The sequence below is a fragment of the Neoarius graeffei genome, chromosome 9 (assembly GCF_027579695.1).
Source record: "Neoarius graeffei isolate fNeoGra1 chromosome 9, fNeoGra1.pri, whole genome shotgun sequence".
NCBI lineage: Eukaryota > Metazoa > Chordata > Actinopteri > Siluriformes > Ariidae > Neoarius > Neoarius graeffei.
The window spans coordinates 41,238,442-41,260,387 of record NC_083577.1 but is presented as its reverse complement, the minus strand read 5'-3'; the positions used below and the strand labels follow the sequence as shown (position 1 = coordinate 41,260,387).

General features: G+C 41.9%; 1 protein-coding gene across 2 annotated transcripts in view; it reads right to left on the bottom strand.

Moving 5' to 3' along the window:
* Positions 1–2,752: 2,752 nt before the first annotated feature.
* The window catches only part of ankrd44 (ankyrin repeat domain 44), a 76,946-nt gene continuing 57,752 nt past the window's right edge, over positions 2,753–21,946 (bottom strand). Inside the window, exons 22-28 of one of the 2 annotated variants that reach the window (XM_060929513.1) lie at positions 20,101–20,188; positions 13,314–13,397; positions 13,065–13,210; positions 12,897–12,979; positions 5,360–5,442; positions 5,164–5,255; positions 2,753–4,847 (exon numbers count right to left, since the gene is read on the bottom strand). In XM_060929513.1, the coding sequence (XP_060785496.1) occupies positions 4,603–4,847; positions 5,164–5,255; positions 5,360–5,442; positions 12,897–12,979; positions 13,065–13,210; positions 13,314–13,397; positions 20,101–20,188 (821 nt within the window). In that variant the 3' untranslated portion in view covers positions 2,753–4,602. The remainder of the gene's footprint in view (positions 4,848–5,163; positions 5,256–5,359; positions 5,443–12,896; positions 12,980–13,064; positions 13,211–13,313; positions 13,398–20,100; positions 20,189–21,946) is intronic. The other variant, XM_060929512.1, reaches the window with a different exon arrangement.

Genomic DNA, 21,946 nt, shown 5'->3' with positions numbered 1-21,946 from the left:
TCTACATTCTGTTTATTTGGCAAGATTATGCTAAAACATATTTCTGAAAGAACTTCAGATAAGTTAACGTTAGCGTAACTCCATTTTTACATGCTAACTAACAGTGTCCACGTTAACTAGCTATATGTTAATGTTAGCCGTGGACAAGGCGATGGCAACTTGGTGGGCAAATCCATAGAAAGTAATTTGACTAACCAGACTGCATAGCTATTGCAGCGTTATCGCTAGCTCTAAAAGCACAGACGACAACTTCATTGCGAGCTTTCTCTTGGAATAAAATGTTTATATACTTCAATATGCTTCCGCAGGTTGGATGGTGAGTTTTTGTAGGCTGTGATGTGGTTCATTTTCAGCAAACATTTAAAATGAAACGAATCTTTATTCCTTTCAGAAAACTGAATCATGGGTTCTAGGTATGGGCCCTGGGTGCGTGTATTCCCCAGAAGAGCCGCCTCCTTCCATTTTGCCGTTAACTGATCGTGTTCAAATTATGCTGTGGAGAAATCCTTGATCTTGATTTTATACAGTCTATGGACGTGACGTGACCCTAGTGATTACTGATCGGCTGTCTCAGTGTCAGCTGACAAAAAAAAATCAATCACATTTTAGAAAAGAAAAGGAAAAAAAATCCACTTTCAAAGCTGCTTCATAGTAACGAGGACCTTGATAGAAATGTAGTGGAGTGAAATTTGCCTTTCAAATGTAGTGAAGTTGAAGTCATAAGTTTCCAAAACAAATAATACTCAAGTAAATGTACTTCGTTACTGTCCACCTCTGCACACGTGTAAACTGTTCAATGGACTTAATTCAGATTAAAATATCTACATACCCTCACCATCCACTTTATTAGGAATGTCTGTACACCTGCACATTTCTGCAGTTTTCTAATCAGTTAATCATGCGACAGCAGTCGATGCAAAACAAAATCATGCAGATACAGGGTCAAGAGCGTCTGTTAATATTCATATCGAACATCAAATTGAAGAAAAATTATCTCTGCAACTTAAACTGTAGTATGGGTGTTGGTTTGAGGCAGATGGGCTGATTTGAGTATTTCAGAAACTGCTGATCTCCTGGAGTTTTCACATACAACAGTCTCTAGACTCTAGAGTTGATACACAATGGTGCGAAAAGCATTGAGTGAGTGATAGTTCTGTGGGTGGAAACTCCTTGTTAATAATTGAGGTCAGAGGAAAATGGCCAGATTGGGTTGAGTTGCCAGAAAGGATATACCAACTCGTATAATCACTCTTTACAACCGTGGTGAGCAGAAAAGCACAACACATCAAACCTTGAAGTGAATGGGCTAGAAAACCACATTGGATTTTACTCCTGCCAGCTAAGAACAGGAAACTAACTCTATATTGGGCACAGGCTCACACAGCTGACCTAGCCTTTTTCCAGTCTTCAACTGTTCAGGGGTGGGTTTCCCAAAAGCCTCAACACTAAGAGCATCTTAACTAGGAGAGAGAATGTTCATTGTGCTGCTCACTCTACAATTTAACGATGATCTTTGTGCTATGATGCTTTTGGGAAACTCAGGCCAGTTTGAGTGAGTCTGTGCCCATGATGGCCTCAGATTCTTGTTCTTGGTTGACAGGAAAGGAACCTGATGTGATGATCTGTTGTGGCCCGTCCACCTCAAGGGTTGATGTGTGTTCTGAGATGCTTTTCTGTTCACTGTGGTTGTAAAGAGTGCTTTTTTTTGGGGGGGGGGTTTACTGTAGACTTCCTGTCAGCTCAGACCAGTCTGGTCTTTCTCCTCTGATCTCTCTCTCAATAAGGCATTTCAGCCTGCAGACCCAATGCACACGGGATTTTTTTTGTGTTTGTTTTTCACGCCATTCTTTGTAAACTCTAGAGACTGTTGTGTAATGAAAATTTAAAGAGATCAGCAGTTTATGAAAAAAAAGCACATCTGGTGCCAACAACCATGCCACGATCAAAGTCACAGAGATTTTTTTTTTTTTAATTTCCGTAAGCAAACAGCATCATGATGAACAAGGGGCTATCAGAACAAGTCCAAGACAAAGTTCTGGAGACGTATCAGTCAGGGTCTGGTTATAAAAAATATCCTGCATTTTTAACGTCATAGAGTAATATTAAATTAATTCTTTATAAATGGAAAGAATGCACCACAATTTTGTTTAGACCCTGCGAAAGTAAGAAGGGCAAATTGTCAAAGAAGTGACCAAGAGGAACACACAGGTGGACTTTGTTCAAATAATTATGCTACTTCCTGTATTTAGGTGCTTCACACCAACTGGGATGAATATTTGTGCATTCATAACTTTTGTTTTTATTTATAAGTAATGTAGCAGACGATATTAATTTTACCCCCACTTCAACATTATGGGTCATTTTGTGTCGACTCGTGACATCAATTAGGGAAGCCAAAGGCCTAATGGTTAAGCAGCTTTGGGACCAAAAGGTCACCAGTTTGATTCCCCGGACCAGCAGGAATGGCTAACGTGCCCTTGAGCAAGGCACCTAACCCCCAAGTACTCCCCAGGCTGCTTTGGATGGATGGAGTGTCTGCTAAATTAACGTAAAGTCCATTTCACTTCCATGTTGTAAGATGACATTATGTGGAAAAGTTGACGGGTTGCGGTGAGGGTGAATACTTGTGAAATGCACTACGTGTAGACTAGCATGTTAGGTAGACCTGATAAAACGGTAACTTTGTGATAAAGAATCCAGAAACTATCGTTGGAAAACAGAGAGAGGAAAAAGTCACAACACACACAAAACATTTTATAAGGATACAGTTTATAGAAAAGAATGTTTAGCTGGCCAACAGCATTTCATACTGCATGAGGAACATGTGACGCACAATAGGATTGTCATGATTGGCAAAGCTCAGTCTTCGTCTGGCATAATACTGATAGATTTCACTTCTGTGCATCGTTCAGCTCGCTACGTCTCCAAGCCATATGAAGAAAAACAGTTAGTCACGTGCTTTTGTTAGACAACATTTATGTGCAATTCTTGTGTATTGATTCTCATGAGCCAAAATACAGAATGTGCTCGGAATGTAGCCAACATTGTCAGACATATTGCGTTGCGCGCACACACCTTAATATATTGAAAACACAGGAGTACAGTAAGAATCAACCACCAAAATGCATCAAATCCCCTTTTCACATTTTCAAAAACAAAACAAGGCACTGGACAAGCTGGCGCATTGTGGACAAAAATGATCAGAATGTTGGGGGGGGGGACAAACAAACAAAACTTCCCTAATCTTACAGAATGTTTTGGTCAATTTCAACTATCAAATTTCAAGAATCACTAAAGGCCAAAAATTTAGCACCATCTGATCCAATTCCAGCAACTGGTTCAGATTAATAAACATTAAAGGTGAACAAACGTAACTTTCCTCCACTAAGCCTGACTGCAGTTACACGTTCGCTAGTAGCCGAAACTTGACTGGATTTGGAGAAATAGACATATAGGTAGAACAAAATACGAAGCGGAAATCTAAAAAGAGTGAGCCATTTCCGTCTGGTTCTTTGTTCAACCCCTAAACCAGCCCCTCTACCTCCAGATATGCAAGCGCAGACAAATTTTAGTACCGTTTTCTTTTATTAATAAACACTCTTTAGACACGAGTGTGTGGCAGTTGTTCTTACTTGGCCCTGTGGAATTATTTTCACTGTAATACTGTCAGTGTAAATGATTAGAAAAGTGACAGAGCAACACTCCCCGAGCATTAGGTTTAAATATAGACCTTCATAAGCTTTCTGTATTGTAATAGACTATTCAGGACCATTTGGTCATTGCATCTATCAAGTCTAATTAAAATTCATTTACACACAGTTATCGCAGTCTAGATTGCAAATGTGCTTGCACATTTCTAGTCCAAATTTTTTTTCCATAAGTATTTAAACATACATATAGAATCCCAATCAGTCTGTGGCAGTAGTTTGCAATCCCGTTTGGAAACAACATCCCTGGGCCTTGATCCAAACTAAAATGACTGGAAGTTAGGACCGGTTAGTAACAACTGTTTAGTAACAACATATGAAACTTGACATTGTGCTTGTCTGGGGTTTGTGCTGGCAAAGAGTGCACAAGAAGCTGTAACCCATACTACATACAGCGTACCCTAAGAGTGGTTTTGCTGAGTCAATATTTGGCAAATTTATCCATTAACTCAAATCAACAAAACATCTACACCATCTGTTTTATGGATCAAGTAAGTAATAGGAATTATAAAATGGCTTTAAAAAGTCTCTGTGTAACCAGAATTACACAGGAAGTGTACCGATGTGCTTGTAAAGGCTAATTTATGCTTTTCAAGCCAATGAGCTCTTCAACGCTAAAATATCAATCTAACAAATGGCGTTCTACTTTACAGCGATAGCTGGTAGGCTACGTCAATAAGAGCTGCTAGGATCTTAGAGAAGGATGAAACTGTTGTTTTCATGATCTTAACGTCATCCTTCGTAATCATATGGCTACATGAAGCATAGACCAGCCTTCAGAATCTCCAATTCCTCCACAAGGAGGTTCGTACAGCTTCTGGGAGGTCCGCTAGGTTAAGTGCTGTGAGAACTCTAGAGGTGGAAAGGATAAGGACTCCAGAAGGGACTCCAGAGGTCAAAAGGTCTCCGAGTCAGAGTCGTTCTCGGTGGTCGTGCCCTCGCTGGACGCGCCGGAAGGATCTCTGGGGCTGCGTGGAGCCTGACGGCCTTTGGCTTGGTGAGGAAAAGATCTCAACAGGGTGCCTGGAGAGGGAGCGTCGGAGCTGCAAGGGGAGCAAAAAGGCATCATGGTAGCCAGAATGAGAGCCAGGCACTCAGCAACCTCCTTGCTAGGAGCACAAGCCAGAGCGGGAGTGAGACCTGAAGAAGGGAGAGAAACAGGGAGACGGACAGACAGCCAGAAAGGGGGACAAGAGAGGGACAGAGGCGATGGGATATGATACAGTGGGTGGGAGAGAGCGGCATTCCATTAATACACAGCCAGGCGGACAATCAGACAGGGTTGAGGAGAAGGTCAAAGATTTGCAAAAGGGCACATCGCTTTGGCACTAGGCTTTTTTTTAAAGCTTCATAGCACAGATGGAGAGCAGTCACACGAAACACAGAATGACCACCAGAATTCATTATGAACAAGCAGGCAAGCATGCGCTGCGGAGGCAGGTTCAGGGAGACGCACCGTTCTCATCCAAAAGCTGCACACTGGCACCGCGAGACAGCAGCTCCTGCACCGTCTGCTTCAGCCCACTGTGAGCTGCAAGGTGGAGAGGACTGAGAGACAGACAGGAAACAGATATCCAACAATAAGAATGGACTCTCGAATCGAACTGCGACTGCAAACTTTGCTTTCCAAGGACTCAGCTAAACACACTCACGTCTGGAGCGCAGAGTTTGTGGCATTGACAAGGGAAGCATCTGGAAGTTTCTCCAAAATGAACAAAGCACATTCTTCTTTTCCCTGTAAAAGAAAGAACAGAGGACAGGAAGCAGGACAATAAGCTTCTGTGCACCGAAGAACTCAAATGAATCCGGAACAACTTGTTCAAAATAAAGAAATGTACACAAATTCTTATACATTGGTGTAAAAATGTCAAAAGAGAGGGAGCTACTGCAGAATAGCGGACCCAAGTAAGATCTTGTTTTTCCAGTCGCCATTTTGAACGAGACCGTCTGAGATCTCGCCCGACATCTCGCGTCACATAACCGGAAAAAACGGTTTTTAACCCTAAGGGCCACTGCATGCCCTTGCGACAAGGCTTTCGCAGATAGCTTTTCGCAGACAGCTTTTCGCAGACAGTTGTAATTTATCGTTGAGCGGGGAGTAATAGGCGTGTGCGATGTTATTCACCGCCACAATGCAAGGGGGCGCAAAGTCACGAAATCGCTAGGAGTAGTTGGTGGGTGTGGTTAGTGGAGTGTTTATCCTCCGGTTACTTATAATTATGCTTATAATGACTAGAACTGGAGTCATATAGATGTACGTACTTCCTCACTTCCTTGATCAACCGCTCTTCATGCTGCTCCATCTTCGCTTTTGTTTTTAAAAATGGCGGTCGTGAAAACAAAACAAACCGGGAAAGTAAGGAAGCGGAAGTGCATGTACAGCGGATGTAGAGTGGACCAATCAGAGCCCTCTTGTCTGCGACGCTGTCTGCGGTGGTCACAATTTTTGGGAGGTGCGCGCAGAGCGTCTGCGAAGGGGGGGGAGGCTTCGCAGACGCTATCTGCGACGCCATCTGCGAGGACTGGGTTGTCAGCATAAATTGGCCTTAACCCTACCCCAACTCTGTATATTCATGTACTTCACCCATTTCTAATTCGGCCTTAGCAACGGAGCCTGTCTGAGATCTCGCCTGACATCTCGAGTCACATGACCGGAAAAAACCCCGGATGTTTGTGAAAAATATGGTTGTGTTTACTTTGGGGGAGAATCCCCAACCCAAAATTGAAAGGTAAAAATAAAAAAAATGGAGAACTCCATATATTCGTGTACTTCACCCATTTCTAATTCGGCCTTAGCAACGGAGCCTGTCTGAGATCTCACTTGACATCTTTCGTCACATGACCGGAAAAACCCAGATGTTTTGGGCCCACTATTCTGCATTCTAGCCAAAGAGAGAGAGGTGGGTGGGTGGTAACTGGCAGGTGAGCAAATTGGGGAGGAAAAAGTGAACGCATCACTGTGACACAAAAATCATTTCATTCATTCATTCAGGAAAGAGACTTGTTAGAAACTCACCCATCCCACATAAACCTATAACCGTCTGGAAGAGTTTCATCATGAAGGAAATGTGAAAATATTTTATTACAGACACGTACTGAAAACCTATTCCTATCCAAACGGATGTGTTCGTGTTCTCTATAACCAGAACGTCAAGGACGTAGTCACTCATCTGGCCTGCCATCAAATAGAGCTGAAATGTGACCGTGTGAGAGAGGACCAACCTCCACGACAAACTGTTTACAACAGGAAAAAAAAATCAACAAAAGAAAAAATTTTCTTCCCCAAGGGAAGATCGACCCAAAACATCAATCAGAACTGAATTTGCATGATAAATGAGAGCGGAGATAAAATTCTAGTCAGAAGAAAAATGTGATAAGTTGACCTAATTACTAATTTGTTAGCAAAAAACTGACAATACAATAACCGAGCATTGTGTAGAAGGTCTAGTTCTTTCAAATAAAACAATCAGAACTGAAATCCACTGGAAACTGAGGGAGGAGATATGATTGAACTGAAAATAAAGTTGTAAACAAATTGTTTACAAGAAAATCAACAAAACAAACAACCAAGTTTGGTTCCTCATGGGAAGATCTACCCAAAACAGATCAAAACTGAAATCGGATGAGAAATCAGAGAGGAGATACAGTGGTATGCAAAAGTTTGGGCACCCCTGGTCAAAATTGCTGTTACTGTGAACAGTTAAGCAAGTTGAAGATGAAATTATCTCCAAAAGGTATAAAGATGACTCATTCCCTTTATATTTTAAGCAAAAACAATTTTTTCTTCATCTTTTACATTTTCAAAATGACAAAGGAAAAGGGCCCGAAGCAAAAGTTTGGGCACCCTGCATGGTTCATACCTAGTAACACCCCCTTTGGCAAGTATCACAGCTTGTAAACAATTTTTATAGCCAGCTAATAATCTTTCAGTTCTTACCTGGGGGATTTTCACGCATTTGTCCTTGCAAAAGGCTTCCAGTTCTACAAGTTTCTTGGGCTGTCTTGCATGCACTGCTCTTCTGAGATCTAGCCACAGATTTTCATAGCCTGGGCCCGCCCATCCTAAGCGTGATGCAACACGAGGGCCTGTTGCGAGCTTAGTCTGCCCAGGCAAGCTATCTACAGCTCTTCCAAGCTCCCGAAAAATCGGGAACCAATCAACTTTGAGCATCTCCAACGACCCTGGGTAGAGGCGTGTTCAAGGCACTGACGTAGTAGAACTTCGACCGGAAGCCATAGATTGTTTACAGAATCTACGCCGGAAGCGCTTCATTCACGAATGCTGTATTGAAAGCATTCAACGGGAAGTTCTCATTGAAAACGGAGCAAAGAGCAGCCCTGGAGGTATTTATTGAAAGGAAGGACGTTTTCGCCTTGCTCCCGACCGGCTTCGGTAAGAGTTTAATAATAGGATGTCTATGGTTTAATCTACCAGTTAGCCCCGTCACGTCGCATATGTCAGAGGAAAGAGTGATGTGATTGGTTTAAGCTTCATCACAGCCTTTTCTGGCTTCGACCAGTAGCAAACTGAGGCATTTCAGGGAGGCGGGTCAACCACAGGCTCTGGGAAACGGTTGGGCTTAATATCTTGGCCAGACCAATAGCTCATAGAGCTTTGCAGTCACGTTAGCCAGACTAAGATTTTCAGTGATGTTTAGGTCAGGGGACTGTGAGGGCCAGGGCAAAACCTTCAGCTTGTGCCTCTTGAGGTATTCCATTGTAGATTTTGAGGTTTGTTTTGGATCATCGTCTTATTGGAGGACTCATTCTCTTTTTAACTTCAACTTTTTTACAGATGGTGTGATGTTTGCTTCCAGAATTTGCTGGTATTTATTCGAATCCATGCTTCCCTCAACCAATGAAATGTGCCCTGTGCCACTGGCTGCAACAACCCCAAAGCATGATCGATCCACACCCATGCTTCAGAGTTGGAGAGGTGTTCTTTTCCTGGAATTTGGCACCCTTTTTTCTCCAAACATACCTTTGCACATTGTGGCCAAAAAGTTCTATTTTGATTTCATCAGTCCACAGGACTTGTTTCCAAAATGCATCAGGCTTATTTAGATGTTCATTTGCAAACTTCAGACGCTGAATTTTGTGGCTAGGACGCAGGAATGGTTTTCTTCTGATGACTCTCCCATGAAGGTCATATTTGTTCAGGTGTCGCTGCATAGTAGAACAGTACACCACCACTCCAGGGTCTGCTAAATCTTTCTGAAGGTCTTTTGCAGTCAAACAGGGTTTTTTATTTGCCTTTCTAGCAATCCAACGAGCAGTTCTTTCAGAATGTTTTCTTCATCTTCCAGACCTCACCTTGATCTCCACTGTTTCTGTTAACTGCTATTTCTTAATAACATTACAATCTGAGGAAACAGCTACCTGAAAACACTTTGCTACGTTCTTGTAGCCTTCTCCTGCTTTAAGAGCATCAATTATTTTATTACTCAGAATGCGAGGGAGTTGCTTAGAGGAGCCCATGGCTGTTGATTTTAGGGACAAGTTTGAGGAGTCAGAGAATTTATACAGCTTTGAAATCTGCATCATCTGACCTTTCCTAACGAAGAATTTGAACAAGCCACAGCTCAATAAGCTAATTAAGGTCTGGAACCTTGGTAAAAGTACCTGAGAACTCAAATGTATTGGGGTGCCCAAACTTTCGCATGGTGTTCCTTTTCTTTTTTCACTCTCCAATTGTACAAAACAAAAATAATACACAAATCTTGCAGAAAACGCTGAAAAGAAATGTGTCGTCTTTAGCTTTATGCCTTTTGGTGATCAGTTCATCTTATGCTCACTTAACTATTCACAGTAACAGACATTTTCAGTCAGGGTGCCCAAACTTTTGCATGCCACTGTACAATTCTAATGAGAGGCCTGGAAAATTTGCTAAATTTGGCCTAATTACTAACTCATTAGCAAAAAAATTTGACAAAACAACAACCAAGTTTTGTGCGGAGTGAGGAGTTCTTTCAAACAAAACAATCGGAATGGAAATCTGTGGAGATACAATTTAACAGAAGTGTGAACGACGGACAGATAACGCATGCCACGGCAACAGCTCATCGGCCCCATGGCCAGAGGAGCTAAAAATGGACAAAAGGACACTGAATAGCTGAAAAGTCAACCATCTTGAAACCTGATTCACTTTCTTCCTCAGCACATGATTTGTTAAGTCCAAATAAACCGTTGGTGCTAAAGAAGGCAACTGGATTTGCTTGAAATCCTTGAAGACGTTTCACCTCTCATCCGAAAGGCTTCTTCAGTTCTGTCTGACTAGTGAGGAGTTCCAGGTATTTATCTTCTAGTGGACCAAAAGCAAACCTAAGGAGAGTCCTTGAGGTCACATGGGTCATTGACCCTCTCAGTCATCCTGTAGGTGTTAGGGTCACTGGAGGCCAGGTGTGAATGGTGTTAGCAGCCTAGAAGGTCGTTAGGGTGATCTGTGGGTCGTTGGCTCTTTCTGCCACCATGTGGGTCATTGAAGTCAGTTGAGTTTAGTGTGGATGTGTATTCAGTTTTCTGGGAAATGTGCCAAGGACTGCATTGTAGGTGGCTGATAAGTGGTGTCTCAGACCACCTCGTCTGTTCAGTGATGGTCGTTCCCGAACACCTATAGAGAGCGTGCACGTGACGTCACGAGGTCACGTGATATTTGTTTATCTGCCATCTTGGACGGCATGGCCGCGCATAGAACTTAGGCCCTGTCCACACGGCAACGGATTCAGGTGAATCTGATAAACTTGTTTATTGTTTCGGCCTGGCGTCCACACGGCACCGGCGTTTTGGGTGCCCCAAAACGAAATCTTTTGAGAACAGGTTCCAGAGTGAAAAAATCTGGCAATGGAGGCGTTGCGAAGTCGTCTGGATGAGTAAAACGGATTTGTTTACGATGACGTCACAACCACGTGCTTCACGCCGGGTAGAAGTGTAACGAACTCGATGCGAGTTGTCAACAAATCCTATAACTTGGTTCATGAAACGCGCTTACAAAATATTTTCACTGTGAATATTTATTGTGTAATGGTGCAAAGTGAGAGAGAGAGAGAGAGAGAGAGAGAGAGAGAGAGAGAGAGAGAGAAAGAAAATAGCCCTTAGGGCAGAGTCAATCCCACCAGCAAAAATAGGGAAAAAAAAAAAGGAGCGATCTCACCTCTTCAGATGTTGGTTTAAGTCCGACAATACATTCCTCAAAAAGGGCGTAGAAGAACAAATTAATCCATCAACGCGTAGCATTCAATTTATTCCGGACCATTAAAGAATTCTGGAGGATCTCATAATGTTGGCGTACCGGCTTCCATCTACCCCCATTCATTCCTCTTTCCGCGTCTCCATTCAAAAAACGAGCACGTGATTTAAAGGGACTATATCCATAGGATAGGGATTGAGAAAGTGTGTGCGTGTGACAGTGACAGGGATAGTCACTGTGCGCATGCGCAGTTATGTGCATGCGTCTACTTCTATTGTTCTGGTGTCTCCAATGGGACCATCTTACAGCGCACGTAAAGGTGTGGCATGTGTATTGCATCGTTTTCAGCAAGCGCTGCGTTGCCATATGTACCTGAAATTTTACTGATCTGTTGCCCATGTGGACGCGATATTTAAAAAAAAAAAAAAAAAAAAAAAAAACTCGTTGCCGTTGTCGTGTGGATGTAGCCTTAGACGAACCCGTTCTAATTGTCAAGTGTGTGGGAGTAGATCTTTCGAAAATGGTTATATCTTGTTCAGCATTTGGTTGTACGAATAGACAGGGCCAAAAGGAGGGCCTGTCATTTTATAGATTCCCCGCAGACGAGGAGAGACGCGCAAAATGGGTGTCCGCTGTGCGAAGAGAAAACTGGTACCCCAGTTCTACCAGCCGAATTTGTAGTGAACACTTCATATCAGGTAGGTGTAATCTTCTAATACATTTATATCTGATATTGAATAATAATTCTGCACAGATAAAGATAGCGGTGATTTGTGATTTTTTTTCCAGACAAAAACATACATATTTACAAACCTGTCATTATCTGAAACGGAGTTTAGATTTCGAACATTCTTACGATAAAACGTCCTGCATAGTCTCTTTATGATAAACGTCTTAATGCCACTTACCCGTGAGGTTATCAAGTAGACATTGTTCTTCGGAACCTTCCAGAGGTATAGTTGAGATATCCATCCCGCAACAAAATATTTATAAGCTTCCAGGCTCTTGTAAGCTTTGAGGGCTTTGCCAGTGTAACACGATTCACAATTAACAAGAAAATTGTAAATGTCGTGGTAGGCCAGAGCGGGCAAATCGCCGGCACCGCAGCTCCGAATTTCCCTGAACAAGGATTGCGGCAAGTTGTACGGATCTGCAATCCCCAACCTGGAACACTTTTCCACGTAACGCTGCCTCACGTCACCTTCAAGATGCTGAACAAACTTAGACAAGTTATCGCGCGATGTGGATGGGGTATTTTCCAAATTTTCTTGGGGATTACTCCCTGGATCCATTACACTCGCACAAGGTAAACGATCCTGAAGCCGTCCAATATGGCGGAGTAAACACAGACGGGTCACGTGACTGCACATCCTCTATAGGATGACTGAGAGTGTCAACAACCCATGTGACCTCAACGACTCCTTTTAGGGTTGGTTTTGCCCCAGTAGAGGATAAATACCTGGAACTCTACACTAGTCAGACAGAACTGAAGAAACCTTTTGGATGAGACGTGAAACGTCTTCGAGAATTTCAAGCAAGTCCAGTTGCCTTCTTTAGCACCTACGGTTTACGATGACCTGGATGACTGAGAACATTCAGAGACATATGTCCAAATATGAAACTTGGGGAGGAGCTCTGGCCTAAAATTCTATGTCAGAAATCATCTGGAGAGTAATTTCCAATTTGTTTTGTAAGTTTATTCTTTCACTATGAACTTATTCTGATGATTTGTTCCTCTATAAATGCCGATACTGAGCCAAACAGTGGAATGAAATGAGTGTGTGATCATTTAGGAAGTGATCAATTGTAGACTATATTCTTCCAGTTAGCTTGTTAGCGACACAAATCGTACAGCTTCAGTACAAAACTACAGAAACGAACTCAACACGCCAAGCACCTCTTTGCTCATTTATTAAACTGTATTTGGAGAAAATGGTCTCAATTTCTAATCCTGTTTCTGTAACCGATTTAAAAAATTCTCTCAAATGTAAATGAACACTCACACTACTGCAAGCGAGGTGCAGCACAGTGTTGCCTTTTTGGTCTGTCAAAGTGAGGTCTGGGTTCGCACTGGTGAGAAGAGCCTCTGTTCAAACACACAAAATTAAACATGTCAGAACGGTGGCGCTCGGTAAGTTGAAGAGATGTTAGAGGAGGAACCTACTCCATACCTACAGCTCCGATTGCCCCCCTCTCTGCCGCCATCATGAGCGCACTGCGCCCTGATTGGTCTACGTCATCCAAAGGAGCATCATGGGCAAGGAGCAGCTGAACACAGTCCACATGGTCAGCAAAAGCAGCTGCATGGAGAGGAGTCCTAAAGGATAGGAGATACAATTTATGACATTAGCACATAAGATGGGTTGATTTAAGATGACTGGAGGTTCTGTTAAAAACAACACACACACACACACACACACCTGTCCTTGGAGTCCTTGCAGGTTACAATCTCTGAGCCCAGTGCATCCAGGAGAAGAGTTGCACAGGACTCCTGGTCATTTATCCTACACAGAAAAACATGGAATAAACACACACACAGGCTTATTTCTTTACTATTTTAGTAGGACATTATTATAAACAATTATTATATGGCACGAGTGACGTCCGGTAAAATCGTGCACTCTGATTGGTTCCTTAATGGGCAGAATTTTCCCATAATGCTACTGGGCAATTAGAGACTTTCTTTCCAAGGTGCCAGCTTTCAGTGAAAAAACTGTTCATTATCTAACATCATTTTGTTGAAAAATAAATCAATATAGATTATATTTTTATCTTTCTCAGAACATTTATCATGTATTACTTGAGTGGAGAAATAAATTCAGTTTTGAAACCTCTCGCCATTTATTCTGCACGCGTGACTCAACTACGTCACAAATATGACGTGACTGAAAGCAGCGTCACACATCATAATGACCGTCTATTTTAATCTTAGAAATAAAAAAGCCATGTAACAAGATCAACTGTGAGCTACTGCTCACTTACGCATCCCCCCGCTCTCGCTTATATCAGAATACAAGCAATCGAAGGAACAGGACACTTATTATGAATGTTGACATCAACAAATAATTAACCCTGAAACAAGCAAGTAAAGAGCAGTGTTCTCCCCAGGGATTTCAAATAGCATCCTGGTAAACTGTCATTTTGAAATAGCATCAAAATCCACCCTATATGTTTCGTAAATACATTGTTGGTAAACAGGAAGTCAACGTGCGATAGACTTGAAAACGGTATACACGGTATAGAACCCCGAGCTGAAGCTCAGTACCAAATATCAAGCAGTTGTGATTTGTAGTTGCTGAGAAAAGTGTTACGAAAATTTTGTAAATCCACCCTATATGTTTCATAAATACATTGTCAGTAAACAGGAAGTTGATCTGCGACAGATGTGAAAACGGTATACAGTGGTGCTTGAAAGTTTGTGAACCCTTTAGAATTTTCTATATTTCTGCATAAATATGACCTAAAACATCAGATTTTCACAAAAGTCCTAAAAGTAGATTAAGAGAACCCAGTTAAACAAATGAGACAAAAATATTATACTTGGTCATTTATTTATTGAGGAAAATGATCCAATATTACATATCTGTGAGTGCCAAAAGTATGTGAACCTCTAGGATTAGCAGTTAATTTGAAGGTGAAATTAGAGTCAGGTGTTTTCAATCAATGGGATGACAATCAGGTGTGAGTGGGCACCCTGTTTTATTTAAAGAACAGGGATCTATCAAAGTCTGATCTTCACAACACATATTTGTGGAAGTGTATCATGGCATGAACAAAGGAGATTTCTGAAGACCTCAGAAAAAGCGTTGTTGATGCTCATCAGGCTGGAAAATGTTACAACACCATCTCTGAAGAGTTTGGACTCCACCAATCCACAGTCAGACAGATTGTGTACAAATGGAGGAAATTCAAGACCATTGTTACCCTCCCCAGGAGTGGTTGACTAACAAAGATCACTCCAAGAGCAAGGCGTGTAATAGTCGGCGAAGTCACAAAGGACCCCAGGGTAACTTCTAAGCAACTGAAGGCCTCTCTCACATTGGCTAATGTTAAATGTTTATGAGTCCACCATCAGGAGAACACTGAACAACAATGGTGTGCATGGCAGGGTTGCAAGGAGAAAGCCACTGCTCTCCAAAAAGAACACTGCTGCTCGTCTGCAGTTTGCTAAAGATCACGTGGACAAGCCAGAAGGCTATTGGAAAAATGTTTTTGTGGACAGATGAGACCAAAATAGAACTTTTTGGTTTAAATGAGAAGCGTTGTGTGTGGAGAAAGGAAAAAACACTGCATTCCAGCATAAGAACCTTATCCCATCTGTGAAACATGGTGGTGGTAGTATCATGGTTTGGGCCTGTTTTGCTGCACCTGGGCCAGGACGGCTTGCCATCATTGATGGAACAATGAATTCTGAATTATACCAGCGAACTCTGAAGGAAAATGTCAGGACATCTGTCCATGAACTGAATCTCAAGAGAAGGTGGGTCATGCAGCAAGACAACGACCCTAAGCACACAAGTCATTCTACCAAAGAATGGTTAAAGAAGAATAAAGTTAAATGTTTTGGAATGGCCAAGTCAAAGTCCTGATCTTAGTCCAATCGAAATGCTGTGGAAGGACCTGAAGCGAGCAGTTCATGTGAGGAAACCCACCAACATCCCAGAGTTGAAGCTGTTCTGTACAGAGGAATGGGCTAAAATTCCTCCAAGCCAGTGTGCAGGACTGATCAACAGTTACCAGAAATGTTTCGTTGCAGTTATTGCTGCACAAGGGGGTCACACCAGATACTGAAAGCAAAGGTTCACATACTTTTGCCACTCACAGATGTGTAATATGGGATCATTTTCCTCAATAAATAAATGACCAAGTATAATATTTTGTCTCATTTGTTTAACTGGGTTCTCTTAATCTACTTTCAGGACTTGTGTGAAAATCTGATGTTTTAGGTCATATTTATGCAGAAATATAGAAAATTCTAAAGGGTTCACAAACTTTCAAGCACCACTGTACAACAGTATCGAACCCCAAGCTGAGGTTTGGTACCAAGTGACTATGATTTGTGGTCACTTCGCATCGGGGTCCTGCATCACCCTGTCGGAGTTTATTTTACGATAATGACTGGCTCAATGTACGTTATCCCTTACATATTAAATTACTAGAATTGTTATTTTTAGATATTCTGGAAGGTAACTTTCAGGATGAAATTATTAAAAATGAAAAGGAAATAGGCTTAATAATTGTGTGCTTCTTTTCTAATATTAGCAGAGCTCCTTGTGTGTAAAATACGTGGAGTAAAGCTCCATACTTAAGAGAATATGGGAATGCATCGACATGATTTTTGATGGCTTTTGCGACCGTATGATGTCCGTACGTGTACCACTACAGGAAACCCCATCGTAAGTAACAAGGCAACGTATCTCATTAACACTTGACCACCGGACAATGAAATTTGCATCTTTATTTTCATAACACAGATGGGTTTTGATGCAGCGCTTATTTTAACTTTCTTTATAAAAAAATAACATGGGATTATTTACAGGCATGAAAACGGGTCGGGGTGAAAAAGGTGAGAAGGGTGCGCGAGTGGTGACGTGGCCTCTGGTGTTGTTTTATTTTGTTTGGGGGGTCCTCCCTCAGAATAAATTATAGCCTCCTTACTAAGTATACTGTATTGACATTTGCACAAGGACATACAGTACAAATACATGTAGTTATAGTGAAATTATGCCCTGGAAAAAAATGCGAATAATAGAATGAAGAAAGTGGAGAACACACAAGGAATAGTGATCATTTTTTCCTTTTATTTGCCTGGACCACCAGTGTCTCCATGGCCTGCTTTCGCAGAGTTGCCACATGTTTCAGCCTTGCCCGCTTCTCTCCTTCAGCAGTCGGTTTCTTGGCCTGCTGAGCACTGCAAGTTGCTTGAGAGCCATACAGTACTTGCTCTGCTGCTTTTCCTCCTTGTTCACCCTCTGCTGGTGTTTGTATGTGGCTGCTGCAGAGTTAATGTTCTGTCCACTTCCCCAAACTTCACGGCCTCCCTTCTAAAGAGCTGCATAGCTGTCTTCCCCCGGACATCAGCATGTACTTGACCGTCTGTATTGCATTAAATGTTTCCACGTTCATGCTGCCACTCCTTTGATCAATTACATCATTCATCAGACTAAATGAGGACTCGACTCTAGGTCCATGAAAGATGGAGAGGCAACACTTAACCAGTGCACCCAGGGAGGGGTACTTGTCTGGTTTGTTGAAGACATGACCCCACCACTCCACGATGCTCTCTCCCTCCTTGAAGCTGGGGATGGTCAGGTCAACACTGAACCGCACAAGTTCCCTCTGGATATCCTGGTCTGCTGGCAAGAGGTGCCCCAGCATACCACTCAGCCTGCCAAGATATGGAAGTACCTGCAGCTTTCAGCTCTTTTTAAATCAAGGCTGAATACTTTCTTCTTTGCTGCTGTCTTTTATTAAATCAAATTTGAGACTTTTAATTTGATTTCTTTCAGCACGGACAGCACTACAAAATGGCATCTCCATTATACAGTGCCCTATATAGTGAGTAGCGAGCAATTTCGGACACAGGGATTGTCAAAAGACACGCGTGCCCTCTTTCGAATGCTGACGTAATCAAGCTGGAAGTTTTGTTTGTTTTGATAGCAATCAGGAAAGTTTGAAAAAAGTAGGAAATTCAGTCCGATGACTCAATCCAGCTTCTGGTGGTCTGGTCTGCACTCTGACTGATGTGTGCACGCTCTGGCCAGCAGGAGAAGAGGCGCGAAATGACGCTGCTTGCCCTTCGCAGTGAGATGTACTCGTCGCTATGGCGTCAATATCAAAGCAGGAGGTGGAGGCGCAAACCGGCATGAGCTGTCTATGGGTGCGAAGCGACCTCCTTGCCCTTTGGGTCAATATCAAACCCCCCCAATTTTTTTTCTCATCGGATCTACACGATTCACGTAGGTCATCCATTTTGGTTTCAAAACGGCGAATTTTGCCGAAAGGTGAGGGATTTTCATGTATGTATTTACCAACACATTTTACGAAAAATATTGGTGGTGTCGTGGTTAGCACTGTCGCCTCACAGCAAGAAGGTTCCGGGTTCAAACCTCATGGCTGACAGGGGCCTTTCTGTATGGAGTTTGCATGTTCTTCCCATGTCTGTGTGGGTTTCCTCTGGGTGCCCTGGTTTCCTCCACAGTCCAAAGACATGCAGATTAGGTAAAATACCCAGCCACTGGGGTTACACAAGCTTTGGGAATGAAGCCGGTCCCAAGCCCGGATTGACCGGGGAGAGTTGTATCAGAAAGAGCACCCAGTGTAAAAACCAATGCCAAATCAAATACACAGCTCATGATGATCTGCTGTGGCGACCCCTAACGGACGCAGCCGAAAGAAGAAGAATTTATGGAAAATATTAATGATGGTGGCGGCACGGTGGTGTAGTGGTTAGCGCTGTCGCCTCACAGCAAGAAGGTCCGGGTTCAAGCCCCGTGGCCAGCGAGGGCCTTTCTGTGCGGAGTTTGCATGTTCTCCCCGTGTCTGCGTGGGTTTCCTCCGGGTGCTCCGGTTTCCCCCACAGTCCAAAAACATGCAGGTTAGGTTAACTGGTGGCTCTAAATTGACCGTAGGTGTGAATGTGAGTGTGAATGGTTGTCTGTGTCTATGTGTCAGCCCTGTGATGACCTGGCGACTTGTCCAGGGTGTACCCCGCCTTTCGCCCGTAGTCAGCTGGGATAGGCTCCAGCTCGCCTGCGACCCTGTAGAACAGGATAAAGCGGCTAGAGATAATAAGATGAGATGAGATGAGATTCACGACGGTTTCATATAAAACTTGTTAAAACAGTTTTAGGAGTTCACTAGCTTGTTGGATAATTGACAGTAACCAGACAACTGTTTGACATCAAGTTTGAAATATCAAGATTGTAGCTCGAACCCTCAGAGCGCATACTGTACGTTGCATTCAGTCGAGGAGGATGTTTTCCAGTGGGGTTTCCCCTCCCCCCCGAAGGTTTTTATCCTCCTGGATTTTTCATAGCAGGCAATGCATCTTTGCATTTGATGCTTTTTTTTTTACCTGAATTATTTTTTACTCCGCACACTTGTGTAAACATAATTACTGCATAGTTCAATAGCAATTATGAGCCTCTTTCTTTAGTGTTAGATAATTTAAAACTACCACGGATCGATATCGATTAGTTCTTATGTCCGATAATATTGGATGGTAACTGTAAAGTGAAAGCGCTGGTTCACTGCTGTCCACCAGGTGCCCAGCAGAGTCACACCATAATAAACGTTGTTTCTGGTGTCAAATAAACGAATAAACTTGTAGTCGTAACTGTGATGCGTATCTCATTATTGGTCTCACTGTCACAAGACGATGCAGCAATTTATTGACGTGAAGAGCACCACACTACACAATTCGATGGTTCATATGCTATAATGTTATTATTCTATTCAGGCTGGTTTTGTGCCCTTGCAAAATATTTTGCTCATACACTCATCAGGAGCTCTGCTTTAAGGCAATGCCTCTATATGCACACACAGTACTGTGCAAAAGTCTTAGGCACATGTAAAGAAATGCTGTAGACCAAAAATGGATTTAAAAATAATTAAATGAAATGTTTCAACATTTAAAAATTCTATAAACAGCAGTAAGCCATAATAAATGAAACAAAGTCAATATTTGGTGTGAGACGACCCTTTGCTTAAAAAATAAAAATTAAAAAATTAGCAGTCTCAGGTACAGTGAGTGCAGTTTGATAAGGAAATGAGCTGTAGGTTTTACTGAGCATCTTACAGAACCAGACACAGTTCTTCTGGACACTTTGACTCGTCTCACACTTGCTTCTTAATTTTGCACCAAAACCCAGTAGCCTTCATTATGTTTTCTTTTTTAATCTGAAAAGTGCTCTCTTCTGTAATATGCTTTTTTTTCTGTAACATTTAATTTTGTACTGGAAAACGAACGTTTGGAACTCTAAAATATGTATGTTTTGTATTGACTCAATAATATAGATTCCTATTTTATGACTTCTACAACAAAGTTTGTATGAAAAAAAAATAGGGCGCCTAGGATTTTTATACAGTTCTCATATGTGAGACATTTTAGATGAATTTGCAGTCCTTGAGATATATACACTTGATAGATCACTTTTGCATTGCAAGCACATAGAACAGGAATCAAAGAGAAGACTGGAGACATACACAGCACAGTGCAGAGGGGTGAAGGGGTTCCCATCAAAGCATCGACAGCCTTTCTGCTCTAACAGCACCTCCACACAGCCTTCATGACCTGCCAAACACACACACAAAATTTAATTTTCCTGAATGCATAGACGATTCATCAACTGAGAAACTGCACAGGATTCCTGATCCTTTACGCTACACAGACAGAAACACACTGCTTTAATGTGTGTAAAATGCAGCATGTGCTTTTCTGGGTTTTTAAATACTGTATACAATTATTGCCCACTTTATTATTCACTACCGCGAGCTGGCCTAGTGGTTAGCATGTCTGCCTCTCGACCAGGAGATTGAGAGTTCTACTTGTAGTCAAGTCATACCAAAGACCATCATAAAAATAGGTACCCTATGGGTACATGTGGCTACTGCTTATAAATAAAGTTGTTTTCTGATACCATGTCCATACAGTAAATATAGCATACTGTATATGGGTCCATCTCAGAAACTGGTCTCTCATTTGAGACATTATGGTCAAAAAATACATTTTCTAATTTTACTTTTTTTTTTTTTGCATTTACCTAACACTCAATGTTTCTTTTGTCATGTTTAATAAGAATAAAGATAGTATCTTGCTTTATCTGGCCTCCACTGTGGAAAATATTTTTGTAAAATTGATTTACATATAAAATAACTACATCATGAAGAATTAAAGCCCCTCCTTCACAGATGAGTGAAAATATTGAATAAATTTCCTCTTTTTGATTGCTTGGGTTAAAAATGCCAAGTTATGATGACTGAATTGATTATTCACTTAAATATGAATAATATGATACATTTGGGGTATTTGATATGGCGAAATAGGACACAATGGAAAAATCAAGAACACACCGGAAAGATGAGAATAACGGCGGTGGTAAAAGAACAGCGACTGTACCGGCTGAAGGTTGTGCGGGTCTCTGCTGCGGCGCGTGAGCAACAGGACATCACTACCGCACCGGACGGAGCGCGAGGTGGGGGCGGGGCAAAATGACTGGCCGTAGATTCTATCAAAAGTTCGATCTAAATTGACCGTGGTTGCAAAATATTGGCCAAAAATACGCAAACACTACGAAATATGAAAGTAAGATGAAAAAGAAACATTCTATTGCCTTATACTGCAAGACTAAAACAAAATAAAACTGTCAAAACTCCCCTTTTCAGTGATAACGTCCGAACAGATCACTCGCGTAACAGAAAGACCGCAAATGGAAGCACGATCAACTTCTAACTGTTGGAGTGGAAAATTCCATTCTACACATGCAAATTGTTAATGTGTGTCCTTCCCCGCACACAAATAACACGCTACGGTAAAAAATAGACCACAACTCATTTTATAGCTCAGAAATTCATACAAGACCAGCTACCATCGTAACATATTCTGTAAGAAACATATTCTATACCTAACTTTTAGTTTTCGTTTTAAAAAACAAAATCGCAGATTTATAACTAAATTTTTATATGGCGTAGTGATTTTAAGTTACTACTTTTGGTGAGGTAGTGACCTTGACCCTGAGGCTTTCTGTTTAGATCAAAACACACGATCGTATTGGTTTTGGGTCTGCGGAAAATGGAGTTACGACGGGGATCAAATATTTTGCATGATGTTTTATTACGGTTATGATTATTCTGTGAGCGCACCAATCCTTAGGTGTATAAAGTTACAACTTAAAATACAATTAGTGATAACTGTAGACTTTTCAGTGGACTACAACCTTTTTAAGGGAATGCGATGTAGTCAACCATTTATCATGTCCCAGATCAAGCCGCCGTTTTTCCACAAATTTGCAGAATTTTTGCCAAATTCTGAATAGAGTATTCACATCAAAGA